Below are 15917 nucleotides of genomic sequence, written 5' to 3'. Positions count from 1 at the left end.
TGCAGAAGAGGGACACTGAGAAACATCATCGGAGGTGGGTTTCTAGGACCAAGGTGAAACCGTGAAGCTCCTTTGTTATTTTTGCTATTGGAGGCTGCATGTAGTTTCCGTAATCTTGTTATGCAGGTGGGACCATTTTGTGCAGGGGTTCCGTTCCTGACCCCCGCGCACATAAGCCTGTCCTGCCCTGACCCCATTCCTCCCCATTTTCGGGCCACCTCCAGGTCAGCAGTGATGAACGTGTGCATGACCGCACATCAAGCGGATGTGAGTAAAAATGTTGCTGTAACTTTGTTCTGAAAGAAAGAACAGGCCTCCTATTTATTTTCATTTCAGACCATATTTCATGTACTGTTTCTGATCTTTTGCCTCATGTACCTCAGGCTCTAGGGATGCAGGTGGCACTGTGGTCTACACCACAGAGCCTAGGGCTTGCCAATCAGAAGGTCAGCGGTTCGAATCCCTGTGATGAGATGAGCTCCCGTTGTTCAGTCCCTGCTCCTGCCAACCTAGCAGTTCGAAATCACGTCAAAGTGCAAATAGATAAATAGCCACAGCTCCAGCGGGAGGGTAAACGGCATATCCGTGCACTACTCTGGTTTCACCAGAAGCAGCTTAGTCATGCTAGCCACATGACCTGGAAGCTGTCTGCGAACAAACACCGGCTCCCTCGGCCTATAGAGTGAGATGAGTGTGCAACCCCCAAGGCGTCCACGACTGGACCTAACAGAGGTACCTTTACTTTGCCTTTACCTCAGACTCTGGCCTTTGTCAACCCTATTTTGTTGTAACTGGCAACAGGTCAAATATTTCTTCAAGCCACAAAATGAACCTTTGAAATGTACCTTTGAATGGTCTTGATTTTGAACAGTTCTCTGATTGGAGGAGAGCAGCATCCACCAGAGTTCAGTAACCTCGTTCCAGTTCTGTTTGGGGCACTCAAATCAAGAGCGCTTCTCTTGGGAAGTGTTCTCTCCTGAGCCGGGCCAGCCTCTTTTTACAGATCCTGCAACAAAGAGGACACAATGGTTCCAAGAAGGACCATGAAATACTGCTTTTCGCTGCTGCTTTTGACCATCCTGCCTTCCCGACCTGCGTTGGAGGGTGTGTTACCAAGAACTGGGTGTCTTTCCTTTCCCCTATTTTTCTTCACTGGTCTTTCTTTGTATTGCCCCTTGCTTTCCCTTTTCTGTTTCTCTTCTTTGTTTCTCTTCTTTTTGTTCTTTGTTTTGAGTGCGATGACTGGGGCCTTTATTAATGTCCAGTGATTGTAGTCTCATGGGGGTGGTAAATGGTAGACGCCTGGGGGAGAGACAGGAAATGTCGGTCTCCCAGGTGAGAGGCTGGGAGGAGAAGTGAAGGATTCCTGTTGAGAGTGGGAGGAACTACCGTCCTCTGTGGGGGGTTAGGGCTAAGAATTACTTTTAAGAGAGGGCTCTGTATTCTGCTTACTTGATTTGTATTCTCGGTAGTTCTCATTTTAGTGTTTTATTGAATAATTTAAAATAAAATCTTAAAAAACAACCAACCAAGCCAGAGAAGGCTGTCTTACTTCCTGCTGGAAATGAAAAGGACAAGTCCATTGCTATCCTGTTTATTTCAATAGGGCTTCCTATATGCCTGCCTGCCTTTAGATCAGGGTCCCTGTTTATGTTAAGAAATATTTCTTAACAGTAGTTAATCCGAGTCAAGATAAATTCCTGAAGTACTCAATGTGCCCTCTTCATTGGAAACTACTGTTGTCCACCAGCTTCTGCCCCTTGGGGCTCTTTTGAGTATGGACCACAGCTAACTTTTCAGTGACAATTCATAATTATAGGCACTAATGGAAGGACTCCTAACTTATTTACCTCAGAGTAAACTGCATTGAATTTGATAGGACTCCAGGGGCAATTCTAACTATGTCTGCTCAGGGGTTAGTTTAACTGAAAATGGAACTTGAATTAGTTCTAACTAATTTGTTCCTTTGTTTTCGGTGGGGATTTTAGTACCACTAACATAAACCTCATTGTTTTAGTGAGACAGGTAGGTTAGTACAAAATTGCTGTGTTAGCCACAACTAACCTTTTAATTTGGTTGGAGTATGCAGCTTTTGTGCTGTGTGTTGCAGTAACCTCAAGTTTAATATGACATCTGTTTAGCAGCATCATTACACTTCTGGTTTTATTTTGCACTGGAAGGTTTCATACTAAGGAACGAGAGCTAATCCACACCTCTGGCAATAAAATGGAAACTTTCCCCCTCTCTCTTTCAGTCTTCAATGTGGCCCTCACAGGAGAAGCTTTACAATCCAGCACCTACAACCCGCTAGGAGGAGCTATGAATGCCATTGATGGGTCTTTAGTAGGTGTATTTACAGAGGGATCCTGCACCCACACAGATTATGAAAGTAATCCATGGTGGACGGTAGACTTGCAGGCACAGTACCAAGTAGCCCATGTCACCATCACCAATCGGGAAGACTGCTGTGCTCACCGTCTTAATGGGGCTGAAATCCGAGTTGGGAACTCCACAGAGAGAGGAGGCACCACAAATCCTAGGTACTGTATATGGATCGGATGCTTTCTAGCCAGGGAAGAAGAAGCCGTGGTCCTCCAGGTGTTACTGGAGTACCACTCCCATCATCCTTAGCCATTGTCCATGTTGGTTAGGGTTTTTGCGAGTAGGGAATTCAACAATAATTTGGTTGGCCACAGATTCCTTATCTCTGTCTTACACATTGAGATGTTATGAGGTACAATTTTCTGTTCTTCCCTGTTTTCGTCACATCCAGGACTGCAGTTCACTGTCTGCCAAAAGCTACATTATTTTGTTTTGCTGTCCGCTGTGGCTAAATTACATAATTTATGTAATTCCGTACATAAATTATATGTTACATTGTCCTATGATGCCACTCCACTCATTTAAATGTAAAGAAAATGCAGTGCAAATTGGGGGGGGGGGTGTAATGTAATCAATTGTATATTGTCTGTGGACTGAAAGAAGCCAAAACAGCAAACGCTGATCGTATTCACTGAATCGATTTCTGTTCCACACATGGAGTGAATTTGTGAACATTGGCCATTTCCACTTCTGTTTTTGCAACATCCTGTGTCATCCCTGCTTTACAGGATTATGGCATAGGGAGAACAATGTAGTGGAAAAGTTTCAGACAGATCCCTAGCTATTTGAGTTCCCCAAACATAGCAAATATTTGCTCTCTTTCCTGAAATTTTCATGTGATATTACCTTGCTGATAAAGTTCTTCAATTATTGTTTAACACTGTTTCTTGATGCTTTCTTTTCTTTTCTAGATGTGCTACAATACGTTCTTTGGATGCTGGGGAAACACGCAGTTTTTACTGCAAACCGTCAAAAGGGCAGTTTGTTACAATTACCCTACCAAGGCGCGAATACCTCACGCTTTGTGAAGTCCAGGTGTTTGGTCAGAAGATAGATTCCAGTGGTAAGTAGGAAAGATATTGGTATCTGTTTATGTGCAAAGAGACTGAGGCTGCATATATCCCATGTACTTAAAGCACATTTAACTGCATGCTTCCCCCCCCCCCACCCCCCAAAATTCCTGGGATCTGTATTTTATAAAAGGGTGTTGGGAACTGTAGCTCTGTGAGAGGTAAATTACAGTTCCCAAGATTCTTTACAGGAAGGTATGTCCTTTAAATGGATGGTCTGTACCCAGCCTAATATACAGGAGAAACACAATGTCTATAATGTTGACTTATTCATTAATGGTCATTCAGGATGCTGTAGTAGCAGATTTTCTTCACTGAGAAGGTGTTGAAGCAAATTACCTTTGAGGTTCCTCCGAATGCTATGATTCTGCCATGCCAGAGATCCCTGGGAACTGTAGGGTTATATGAGGGAATCTTTCATTAAAGTAATTTCCCCCACAATTCTATGGAGGAAGCCATGACAGTTACATCATTATAATCCATTCCAACCCAGCACAATATTTTCTAAAACTTTCCCCCCTCTCCTCCCCTGTGACCCACACCTTCAAATCTGCTCTGCAGGGTTGGGAAAACACCCATATGGTAAGAAATTACTTATACACCGTTTGTTCATTTCCCAGGTGAGGGAACATCCTTTTAAATAAAAACATGGAGCCAAGAAAATAACAGCAACAGATTCAGCAGAAACTGGGTTTATTAACGCTATTGCAATAGGAGAACCTTGCTAACCAGTTGTTCAGCAGAACTGCTAGTTAGAAAAGACTGACATGAGGCACATCAGAACAATATATAGCAGTTTCAAACACAGCCATAAAAGTCATAAAACTTCAAAACATCCTTCTACATGTATCAAGAAAGGTTGCAAGTCATGGGATGTAAAGATATGTATATGACTCCATTTGGAATCAACTTCCTTGGGGTGCCCCAAAACTTTAGGCCTCAACTATCTCATTTTAACTCCAGTTACCTTGGCAACCAAGCTTTCAGTAGGGTCTGTGGGCATTCCAATCCCACAGTTTACTCCCCTGTTCCCAAAACATGTCAAAGAGCTTCAAGAAGAGATGCTGGATTAACACCCGGGCGCTAACTCAAAACAGACATAGCAAAATGTTTTGGCTGACCATTTGTGTCACTTTCCAGGTCAGATAGAAGAGATGGAATGCAGCGTAGAAGGGGCTGCAGTGTGGAAAGCAACCCTTTCAAAGCATTGGAAGCTAATCCCTGTTATCTCTGTTTCCCCAGAGATAATTCAATAACCAAGATTTATAGCTTGGCTATCATTAATCACCACATCATAATCTCTGCTGGTAGAGGGTCGACCAGAGATATCTAGTCCACCATGTTTCTGTCAGGAAAAAGCAGCAATGCGAAAGCCAGCTGCAGGTGGCTGGAATGCAAAACAGGATGTTGATGTCTGGGACTGTACTAGTGGAACAAAGGGGCAGTCCATTCATTGCACTGAGCACCGGATGTTAGCTCAGAGTGTCCAGTACATCTGACCTGTACTGGAAGTACAGGGGTGGGGCTTAGACTCTACTGCTGGAGTCTGGAGAGTGCAGACACGTTTCTCTGTACTGCTGGTATGACAGAAAAAAGCAATGTAAATAGATTTCTGTCTGTTTCTTTACCCCTCCCTGAGGGTAGCAGGGAGGAGGGGGAGAGGTGTGTCCCTCTCACGCTGAGTGGGATTGCCGATTTGTGACCTTGCCTGTATCCTGCCGGGAGACGCAGACGGGGAGGTCAACAAGGATCTCAAGCCGAATGCCTGGAGTGAGGCCAGTTACCTCTGACTGCGGCCTGAGAACCTGACAGTTTCCTCCCCAGAAGTCCACTTTCCTGGACTCTTCATTATGACTTTTATACTCTCTGCTGAATTTTTAGGATTTTATCTTTGCACGGTTTTAATTGTTGTGATTGACATATCATTCTTTTTCTCTGCATGCTGCTCTGATAATTTCATCAACGGGAACCCAAGGATAAATAAATAAATAAATAAATCTCTCTAGACTGTGCTGAATGAATTACATCAGCAGATAAATGCTCAGCTAAGCCTTTTATTTCTTTTTATTATAAATTTCTTGGGCAGCTGACCATGAGCCAGAGAAGAACAAGCCACTCACACCAGGAGAACAAGTTAACACTTCTGGTAAGTAAACCATTGCATACTGCTAGTTGGGAAGGAATGTTGCTGGTGGTGTAGTCTTGTAAATGTGGATGCCAGTTTGGGCATGATTCAGCCACTTTTAAGCAATTTCTGCAATGTGAGTTCTTTAAAGTCACTCAGCGCTACTTCCTGATATCCTTTAACCTCAAGGGAAGCTGCTGAGCTCATCCATCCTTGGCCATTGGACAGTGGTTTGTGTTGATGGGAGTTGGAGTCCAACCAATCTGGAGGGCCATGGATGCCCCATCCCCACTTCAGCTGGAGATGCTGGTGAATGAATTTAGGATTTGAGAATTCAAGGCATTTGCTCACCCACTGATTGATGGGCCCTCAACTTTAATAATAAGACTAGCACTTGTAATTCATTCATATATTTATTGCAGATCCATTTTGTATATTCTCATCACCATTGCTCAGTGCAAACAGCTTACATAAAAAAGAAATGAAATAAGCATTATTTTTTTAAAAAAATCACAATTGCCAATAAAGAAATACAGGATGCAACTGTGTGATTTACTAAGTCAGTAATAAAACATGTGCAGAAGAAAACAATGAATGGCCTATGATTATAAAGAGTTCCATGGTCTAAATCAAAACAATTACATCCCCCCCCCCAAGAAGATAAATAGTAACCTTAAACTGTACTAAATCCAGACATTCACATAGACCTGCTGGACTTGACACTCCTGAGCTGCTATATTTGTATATGAAGTGAAATTAACCAAATGGGGAATAAGCGATATTGGGCTCATTGGATCCTGAACACTTGCAAGACTTTTTCAAGATTTTCTGCTCTTTCTTATAGTTCCCAATGTGGCTCTTGAAGGGAAAGCATTTCAGTCCAGTATCTACAATGCACTTGGAAACCCTGAGAATGCCATCGATGGGCATATAATTAGTGACTATATGCGTGGCCACTGCACACACACAGAACTAGAATTTAATCCATGGTGGACAGTGGATTTGGGAGCAGAGTTTCGTGTGTCCAGGGTTAGCATCACCAATCGAGGAGACTGCTGTGCGAGGCGGATAAATGGGGCAGAAATCCGAATTGGAAACTCACCAGTAAAAGGAGGAATAACAAATCCGTGGTAAGGTAACAGAGTGATGTTATTGAAGGGGTCATACTTGACTTTTCTTCCTTAAGATCCTAAGAAGAGCCCTGCTAGATTAGACAAAGGCCAAGATTGAATACTCTAGCACCTTGTGTTCTGTAGTAGCCAACCACATGCCTGCTGGGACCCCATACACAGAACATGAGGACAACAGCCCTCTTCAGTCATTGACCCTAGTAACTGATATTCAGAGACATGTTGCCTCTCACCTATCCTACAATATGACTTCTGGTTAATACTGACACACGAACTGGTTTCCATTCAAGGTGTGCGACAATCAGGTCATTGGCCCCAGGGGCAACAGCCATTTTTGACTGTGGAGAAATCCAAGGACGTTATGTGACTATCACCATCCCAGGCATTCGTATCCTCTCACTGTGTGAAGTTGAAGTGTTTGGTGAAAAGGTACCTTCCTCGGGTAAGTGCGGAGGTTTCCTTGTCATGTTGTGGTTTGGTGGGCTGCTGACCAATGTCCTTGAAAAGAAGTGGATGGCAGATGTCTAGGCTAGGAAGTCTTTAATGGCAGGGGAAGCTCTGGAGGAGGAATCCATCTCTTCTATGGGATAAAAGGTAAAGGTAAAGGTACCCCTGCCAGTACGGGCCTGTCATGACCGACTCTAGGGTTGCGCGCTCATCTCGCTCAAGAGGCCGGGAGCTGGCGCCGTCCGAAGACACTTCCGGGTCACGTGGCCAGCGTGACAAAGCTGCAACTGGCGAGCCAGCACCAGTGCCGCACACGGAAATGCCGTTTACCTTCCCGCTATAAAGCGGTACCTATTTATCTACTTGCACTTAGGGGTGCTTTCGAACTGCTAGGTGGGCAGGAGCTGGGACTGAACGACGGGAGCTCACCCCGCCGCGGGGATTCGAACCACCGACCTTATGATCAGCAAGTCCTAGGCACTGAGGTTTTACCCACAGAGCCACCCGCGTCCCTGCCCTTCTATGGGATGGTTCATGTCAAATGTGCTTCTTTGTCTTTTAATAGCTGCAGTATCAAGTGATGATGTACACCAGAGGCAGGAATTTTTAGCCCACAGGCCTATATAGGCTTGCTAGGCCTCCCTGTTTTGGCCAGGGGGCTATCTCAGGAAAGCCATGCACACTTGCCCTACAACAGATGACATATAGATGACTTTAACATCTTCATGAAGAAGATGCTGATGTCCTGAGGGTAAAGCTGTGTCTGTAAACCTCTACCCTGCTCCCTTAGAGGCATGGGAGCTTTACCAGTAGAAAGCTGGCAACTTTAGTTAGGACAAGGCTGAGACTTCAATTGTTGACTCAGTCTAGAATGTTTACACCTGTTCTTCCCTTTTCCCATACCCATTATATTCATTGATATTCCTGTGGGACACTGACAAAATTCTTCTCAAGTTCTGTGCTATTTGGGGGTTTGTGATACCAGGGATCCCCATCAACCAAGTATACTTGGGGTTGTTGTTTTCTAAGTAAGGTTTGGCATGGCTCAGATATTTTTCATCACCTAGGAAGTGTTGCTTTGACACTCAATATATGTTTTGTCTAGGAGATGAAAAAGAGACCTCATCTGGAACTACGCAAGAAGCAGAAGGTCAGTAAATGATCCTCACATTCATGCGTTCCAAAAGCCTAAAACGTTATATACAAGACATGAACAACCAGTATTTATTTAAAATAAAAAAAATAAAAAAAATTAAAAAAATTCCTTCCAGTAGCACCTTAAAGACCAACTAAGTTAGTTCTTGGTATGAGCTTTCGTGTGCATGCACACTTCTTCAGATACCGTTGATGGACTTCCATTTCATACGGCTCAATGTGGTGCCTTCCATGGTTCCAGTAGTAGATAGGTAGCCGTGTTGGTCTGCCATAGTCAAAATAAAAAAATTCCTTCCAGTAGCACCTTAAAGACCAACTAAGTTAGTTCTTGGTATGAGCTTTCGTGTGCATGCACACGAAAGCTCATACCAAGAACTAACTTAGTTGGTCTTTAAGGTGCTACTGGAAGGAATTTTTTTTAATTTTTTTTAATTTTTTTTATTTTAAATAAATACTGGTTGTTCATGTTGTTCGTATCTGAAGAAGTGTGCATGCACACGAAAGCTCATACCAAGAACTAACTTAGTTGGTCTTTAAGGTGCTACTGGAAGGAATTTTTTTATTTTGAATATGGCAGACCAACACGGCTACCTATCTACTACAGTATTTATTTAGCTGATTAGTTTGAATCAATATGGTAAATTTGGTCTTCTTCACCTCACCGAACACTTCCAGCAACTCTACACTTGTCCCTCTTGTTCCTAAGCCTCTATAACGTGGCTCATTTCATCTTGCAGGGCACAGCCCTCCTTCCTACCCAGCAATCCTTAAGGCAGTGACCTGGGACCCTTCAGATCTTATTGGACTCCAACTCCCATCAGCCCCCACCTGCATGGCCAATGGCCATGCATGATGGGAGTTGATCTTCATTTTTTTCTTGGAACTAAATTTACTCCATGGAGCTGGATTCACACTGAACTCATTCAGATTTGCTTCCTGGTATGTTTGCTTAGAAATACAACAAAGCACCCAGATTGAAATCATGGTCATATATTGCTAATCTTTTACTTACATTGATTTCTTCCACTAGTTTCTTCGCCAATTGAACAATGGGAAAAGCCAAGAGAACCCAAACAGCCATGGGAAGAAGCAAAAGAGAAGTGGCAACCCTATACAACGGGTAAGCTGACCCTTCAGTACAAGATGAATGTGAAAGATCAGACCTGGTGGTATATGTATTTTTCTAACGGATTGCATAGGAAACTTACCCAGGAGTAACTGTATGCTCACACAGAGGACACTTGATTTATAAGTGCCAATGTTAAAATATTACTGTTGATATCATAAACCACTCTTCCCTAAGTACATCCTATCAAGCAATTCCTGCAACTGTGGATGGGAACATGAGATTTCGGAGGCATAAGGTAAAAGCCCTCTTGTGGATGGAGGTGCTCAAATACACATACAGAAACAAGGACTCATGTATGCATGAATGCAATGCCCTGGTGTGCACAGAACCCCCAAATGTTAATTATTCATTCCACTAATATTTGAGAGCCTACTTTGCAAGTTCCTTTTCCTTCTGGATAGTTTTGCCAAGCTGTTTTTTAGTGGAAACACCTCTCTTCCATTGGTTTTTTTTTTCTTGTAGTCTACAATGCAGCTCTTGAAGGAAAGGCATTCCAGTCCAGCATCTTCAATGATCTGGGATCTGCTGAGCATGCCAATGATGGCTCTACGTCTGCTGACTATTTGCGTGGACACTGCACTCACACCCAAGAAGAAGCTAATCCGTGGTGGACAGTGGACCTTAGGGAAAGATTTGATGTGTCCAGTGTAGTGATCACCAATCGAGGGGACTGTTGTGCGGAAAGGATAGATGGCGCTGAAATTCGAGTTGGGGACTCGGATGAAGAAGGAGGCATCAGAAATCCCAGGTATTGCCAATGTCAGCTACCCAAGGATGCCAGGCCTAGGACTGGGCATGTGACTGGTCAGATTTAGTCAACTGGCCAATCAAAAATGGTAAAGCAATGATAAAGTATTTCTTAAAGCATTAACTTTATTAGAAGAATAAGCAAGACTCTTTCACAATTAACAGTAGACTAGCTTTTTTAACAACAAGAATACAAAGCTGAAAATGAATGAACTGCAGCTAAAATCTTATGTTCATTTTTCACATAGTCTAGTCCTCATCTGAAGACTGCAAAAAACAAAGCCAAATAATACAGTGGTTCCTTGGGTTACATACACTTCAGGTTACATACGCTTCATGTTAGGAGACTCCGCTAACCCAGAAATAGTACCTCAGGTTAAGAACTTTGCTTCAGGATGGGAATAGAAATCGTGCTCCGGAGGCGCCACAGCAGCAGGATGCCCCATTAGCTAAAGTGTTGCTTCAGGTTAAGAACAGTTTCGGGTTAAGAACGGACCTCCGGAACGAGTTAAGTACTTAACCCGAGGTACCAATGTACCTGGTCAGTTTACTGGCTTAGTGAAGGGCTAAGTGACAGTGTTTGACTAGTGAATTGACTGGTATCCTTGCCCTATATTGGATAAAGCATTCATTAGCATAAGACCTTGTTCATGCTTGCCCCTCACCCCCCGCCAGGTATTGAACTTGTTGCTGATTGTATTCTTTAAATCTCTCATTAAGGCTAACATACTGGTTTCCTTTCAAGGTGTGCCACCATCACTTCACTGGGTTTTGGAGAAACAAAAAAATATCACTGTGAAGGAATGCTGGGACGGTATGTGACTATTACCATTCCAGGCGAAGCCAAATATCTCACCCTCTGTGAAGTTCAAGTTTTTGGTCACAGGAGAGCTCCCCCAGGTATGTATAAAAATTTCCCAACAAAGACCTGAGTTGGTATTTGTTGGCAGAATTACTTTTTGCTGGAGAAACAGTTGTCTGAGCTGGGAATGGGCACTTTCAGGTGTTTGAAATAAGAAGTTCTCAGTACTCTAGGCTGGAATATATTATTACGGCTTTGAGGGGTCAGTCTGGTTGATGATTCCCTTCAAAATCTGTGATCCTGCGTATATGAGGTTAGACTCAGTCAAACCAGTTACTTTGTTCAGGTAATGGCCTTAGCAGGCCAGGTAAGTCCTGCCATTCATATTAGAAAGACTTATGTCTCACAACAAATGTAACTGATCTGTAGAAAACACAACCTGAAAAAGAGACAATGCTTGTACTTTTCTAAACTCAGAAAACTTTTAATAAAAATTACTTTTAAAAAGAAAAGAAAGAGTTTGCCCTGTTGCCACAGAGACAAATTGGGGTAAACATCTTCACCTAGTTGGAAGTGACATAACTTTGTAAGGTAGAAGAACAATAGCCAGGGTTTGGGGTGTGAGTTTTGGCTGCTGCTGGAAGATGAACACACAGAGGCATGTCTGCTTTGTGCTGGACCCAAAACAGAGTTAGGGCTTCCCTGGAAACCTAATGGAAGTAAACATCTATTGAAGTGTTAATGCTGCGAAGCCCTCTGTCTTGTGCTCAGGTTGTATTTATAAATAAAACCATATATCCTAAAGACATCACAGTCTCCAAAGATCTTCATTCCAAGGAAACTGAACCCTGGGTAAGTGGCAGCACACCTGGAGTCTCTTGCTGCTTGGCGATTGGGGTGCACACAACAATATCCATTAGCCTTCTGACATTTGTTTATCTATCTATCCACCTCTCTCTCTCTCTCTCTCATCTATCTATCATCTATCATCTATCATCTATCTATCTATCTATCTATCTATCTATCTATCTATCATCTATCTATCTATCTATCTATCTATCTATCTATCTATCTATCTATCTATCTATCTATCATCTATCTATCTATCTATATCTATCTATCATCTATCTATCTATCTATCTATCTATCTATCTATCTATCTATCTATCATCTATCTATCTATCTATCTATCATCTATCATCTATCATCTATCATCTATCATCTATCATCTATCATCTATCATCTATCATCTATCATCTATCATCTATCATCTATCATCTATCTATCCTTTTTATTTCTCCCTAACAGGGACTTAAGATGGCTATCACGTAAAATAGGAACAGCTAAAAACATTGGGGAAAATATCATTAAAAACAATTAAGCTTTAATATCTCTATCTCTATCTCTGTCTCATCTACAAACACACACAAATACACAATTAACCAAGAAAAAGGGCCAGTCAGCAAATGACCATACCATGGGCACGTCCAGATTGGTGACTCATGTTGCTATCCAATCATTTGTTTCCCTACTGAGAGCTACAAGTTGAAGTGTGTGTGTGTGTGTGTGTGTGTGTGTGTGTGTACACACTCTTTTGATGTATACAATCTGCTATGTTGCATCCACACTAGTGGGTGTTACAAAGCTGAGATAAGGGCACTGCATTGTTCAATCAATATCTGGAAACCCAGAACTAGTTTTCTTGTTTAGTTGTGTGAGCATTACTTTCCCTTTCCTGCAGTTCTCAATGTGGCCCTCGAAGGTGAGGCATCCCAGTCCAGTACCTACAACCAACTAGGAGTTGCAAAGAATGCCATTGATGGGTCCACCTCCACTAACTATATGCGTAGATCATGCACTCACACGGATATAGAGCCGAATCCATGGTGGGCGGTGGACTTGAAGGGAGTATTTGATGTGTCTAACATAAGCATCACCAATCGAGAAGACTGTTGTGCAGACCGGCTGGATGGGGCTGAAATCCGCATTGGCAACTCCTTTGAGAATGGCGGTTCTGCAAATCCCAGGTACCTGCCGGTTGAATGTTCTCAAGGGGAACGCAAAGATAAGGCACAGAGAAGAATGACCGCTCCCCGCTTAAAACGGGGGGCGCCCTTTGCGTGGACGCGTGCAGCCCCTGGATCTGGAGTGGCTCCATCAGCATAGGCTTGGCTTTGCCTTCCCTCAGGTGGGATACCTGGAGGTCTCTGCCTACCTCAGTCAGTTGTCCAATCCCACCTGGGGGAAGCGTTGCCAAGGAGACCAGGCCAGGTAGGGGAGGGATTACCTGCCCACACAATAGAGGGAGGATCTTACCTGGGAATCCTCACCTGCAGCGGCAGCGTAATGGGGGCGGCTATCTCTGCTTGAACATATGTTCTCCAGAGCCGGCCCATCCCCCCCCCAACCCTGATGCTCCCTAGGTCCCCGGCTGGGGACTGGGGAGGGAGAACGCCCAATGCCTGAGCCAAGGTCTACCCACATTTGAAATTTAATAAAGTTGTGGCCAATTTAATCCCATAGCACGTTGTCTTGAGTCGTTATTCCACATGACGGGGGGGGGACCGCTTGGGATCTGGGGACTCCGCCTGTCCACGCAAAATACAATGGGAAAGATGAGACAATGCAGAAACCACAGATAAAAAATATATCTGTGTAATGCAGTGATCTTCCATTATTCATCTGTATCTTTTATTCTTTTCAGTGCGGATCAGGTTGACCAGTGGCCATCCTGATGTGGCTGGGCAACAACTCCCATCACCCCTGACCTTTGGCCTGGGGTTGATGGGAGTTGGGTTCCTGCAACATCTCGAGGTCCACTGGTTAGCCATTCCTGGCATAAATCATGTTGCTGGTGTCCTTCAGTCACCTAATATTATTAACATGAATGGATTTCTTTTTCAAGGTGTGCCACTATCACCTCACTAGGTGCTGGAGAAACCCGCAATTACAATTGTGGAGGATTCAAAGGGCAGTATGTAACATTGACCATTCCAGGCACTCAGTATCTCACCCTGTGTGAAGTCCAAGTGTTTGGTGTGAAGGTGGATTCATCTGGTGAGTAAAAAGTTTTCTCAGGTGGATAAGAAGTGGCGCAATTGAGGCCTATCCCCATTTGCTGATAACTGAGCACCAGGCTCAGCATTACTAGCATTAGGCATGTAACATGAGTTCAGCACTAAACTGTTCTAAAACAATTGTGCTTCTAGTCAAGACCTCCCCATTTGGAACGCAGAAAGTGTAAAAGTGAGCGGGGCATTTTATCCCAACAGCCAGAAAGGAGCAGCCCTAAGGAGACAGGTGGAGATTGGGCAGATGGGGACCCTTTCCCCTCATCATCTGAGGAAGCTTGATGTTGTCAGAATTGGACACTTCTTCTTGTTTTGGATGTAAACACATATAATCATCTTCCCATCTTGAATTCTGCAGGACATCCAGACATCCCATCTGAAAAGGAAGAAGCATAATTGAGAGTAAGTTCGTTTTTCTTTAAATTCACAGATCTAAAAGATCTGCCACCCCAATATTTGCAGAAGTCTACAAGGACTGGTTCTGAACTCTGCCTTGGACTGAATTTTGGGTGAGGTTGTGGGCTTCCACTCAGACAGATTCCCCAAATTTGGCTGAGAGGCTTGCTTCAAATTGGCACCATTTTTTCACATGCTTAAGAGCTACCAACCTATAGGAAGTGGAGTTTTAGGCTATGCTGATCTCACTTCAGTCGCATCCTTCCCTATAGGAACAAAGACCTCAAGAGCTGAATCAGAGAACTGCCTCTATTGTCAAACGTTGTGTTTATGGTGATACATACATTTATTTTATGGTGGTATATATCTGTCCATGGTTTTAGTGTGTGACAGCTGTTTCATTCATATGTATCCTTCCATATAGCAAAGAAGACCTGGTAATGTTCTATTGCTTCAGATAGGCAAAGAAGACAATTTTCCACTCTGCAAGCTTTGCAAAGGACTGCTCCCAGCTGAATTTCATATCATTATCCCTCTTGAGTTTATTTTATTAGGCAGAAAACCCTATGTGTGTGTTGTTGTTGTTTGTATTGTGTGCTGTTTGTAGTCCTTGTGTATTGTAGGTAACCTTGGATAATTCATACAGAGGCGGAATATACAGTATATATTATTTCAAAAGAAAGTAAATAATTGAGGCTGTGGTCATCCCACATGAATGTGTGAACTAGCCTAAAAGGCCGTGGAGTGAACAACACTTTTCTAATAAGACAGAAGACAGTTAATATTTTAAATATTAGTTTTAATAACCTATATTGCACGTTTAATATTTTGCAGTATGTTGTCCAGGGAATGTTTGTGGATGGGTAGATATAAACATGTAATGCATAAAATAAACAGCCTTGGGAGGTTGTATCCCAAGCAGAGCACAGATCCCACAACCCACAAATCACCCTGGTATCTCAGCTGCCTTATTTTTCTTTCCGCATAGATTACATTTCATGGGACAGCAGAAATTGTGAAACCAAGAGCCCCTACCTTTGTAGATCGACACCACAAATTATCGTTCGTGAGTGCTAACAAGGAGGAACCCTGGCTGGCTGTCTAGAAGAACCTGCACCCAGAGGGATGTCAACTCCTTCCATGACTGCTAAACTTACCTGCTACTCATCTATAGGCTGAAATCCCAAATAAACAGTAGAACTTGCAACTCTATGTGGCTGGGTGTGTCATCTGTTACAAGATGGGGAAACGTATTCCTTGATTTTTCTTACATACTTTATTTATTTAAATAGTCATAATTCTCACTTTTTCAAAGTGGTTGTATACCTAGCAGAAACAATTTTAAAATGGCAGACATATTAGTAAAAGCTGTTGGGAAGCAATCTCAGATTTGAAAGGCCTTTGTGACTGAGTCAGACCAATGGGTCCATTTGGATCAATATATGAATGTACTGTAACAGAGA

The 15917-nt window shown here is 43.1% G+C and overlaps 1 protein-coding gene across 2 annotated transcripts; it reads left to right on the top strand.

Annotated features, from left to right (window-relative positions):
* The first annotated feature begins 934 nt into the window (after positions 1-934).
* Positions 935-15666, top strand: LOC308596822 (uncharacterized protein). Of its 2 annotated transcripts, XM_081212102.1 has the most exons (14): positions 935-1104; positions 2255-2540; positions 3294-3445; positions 5539-5598; positions 6422-6707; positions 6998-7149; positions 8260-8304; positions 9340-9429; positions 9901-10186; positions 10931-11085; positions 12729-13014; positions 13893-14044; positions 14417-14460; positions 15443-15666. In XM_081212102.1, the coding sequence occupies exons 1-13, from the start codon at positions 1026-1028 to the stop codon at positions 14452-14454; spliced, it is 2067 nt and encodes a 688-aa protein (XP_081068228.1). In that variant the 5' UTR covers positions 935-1025; the 3' UTR covers positions 14455-14460; positions 15443-15666. The 2 variants fall into 2 exon arrangements, with proteins under 2 accessions (XP_081068228.1, XP_081068229.1); XM_081212103.1 differs by lacking the exon at positions 8260-8304.
* Positions 15667-15917: the final 251 nt, after the last annotated feature.

This window comes from Podarcis bocagei (assembly GCF_964188305.1).
Source record: "Podarcis bocagei genome assembly, chromosome: 10".
Lineage (NCBI taxonomy): Eukaryota > Metazoa > Chordata > Lepidosauria > Squamata > Lacertidae > Podarcis > Podarcis bocagei.
This window is presented reverse-complemented; position numbering and strand designations above follow the sequence as displayed.

Coding starts and splice junctions, on each gene's coding strand:
- LOC308596822 (XM_081212102.1), top strand. CDS start 1,026: ATGGTTCCAAGAAGGACCATGAAATACTGCTTTTCGCTGCTGCTTTTG. Junction 3,446..5,538: donor TCAGAAGATAGATTCCAGTG/GTAAGTAGGAAA, acceptor TTTCTTGGGCAG/CTGACCATGAGCCAGAGAAG. Junction 11,086..12,728: donor TCACAGGAGAGCTCCCCCAG/GTATGTATAAAA, acceptor CCTTTCCTGCAG/TTCTCAATGTGGCCCTCGAA.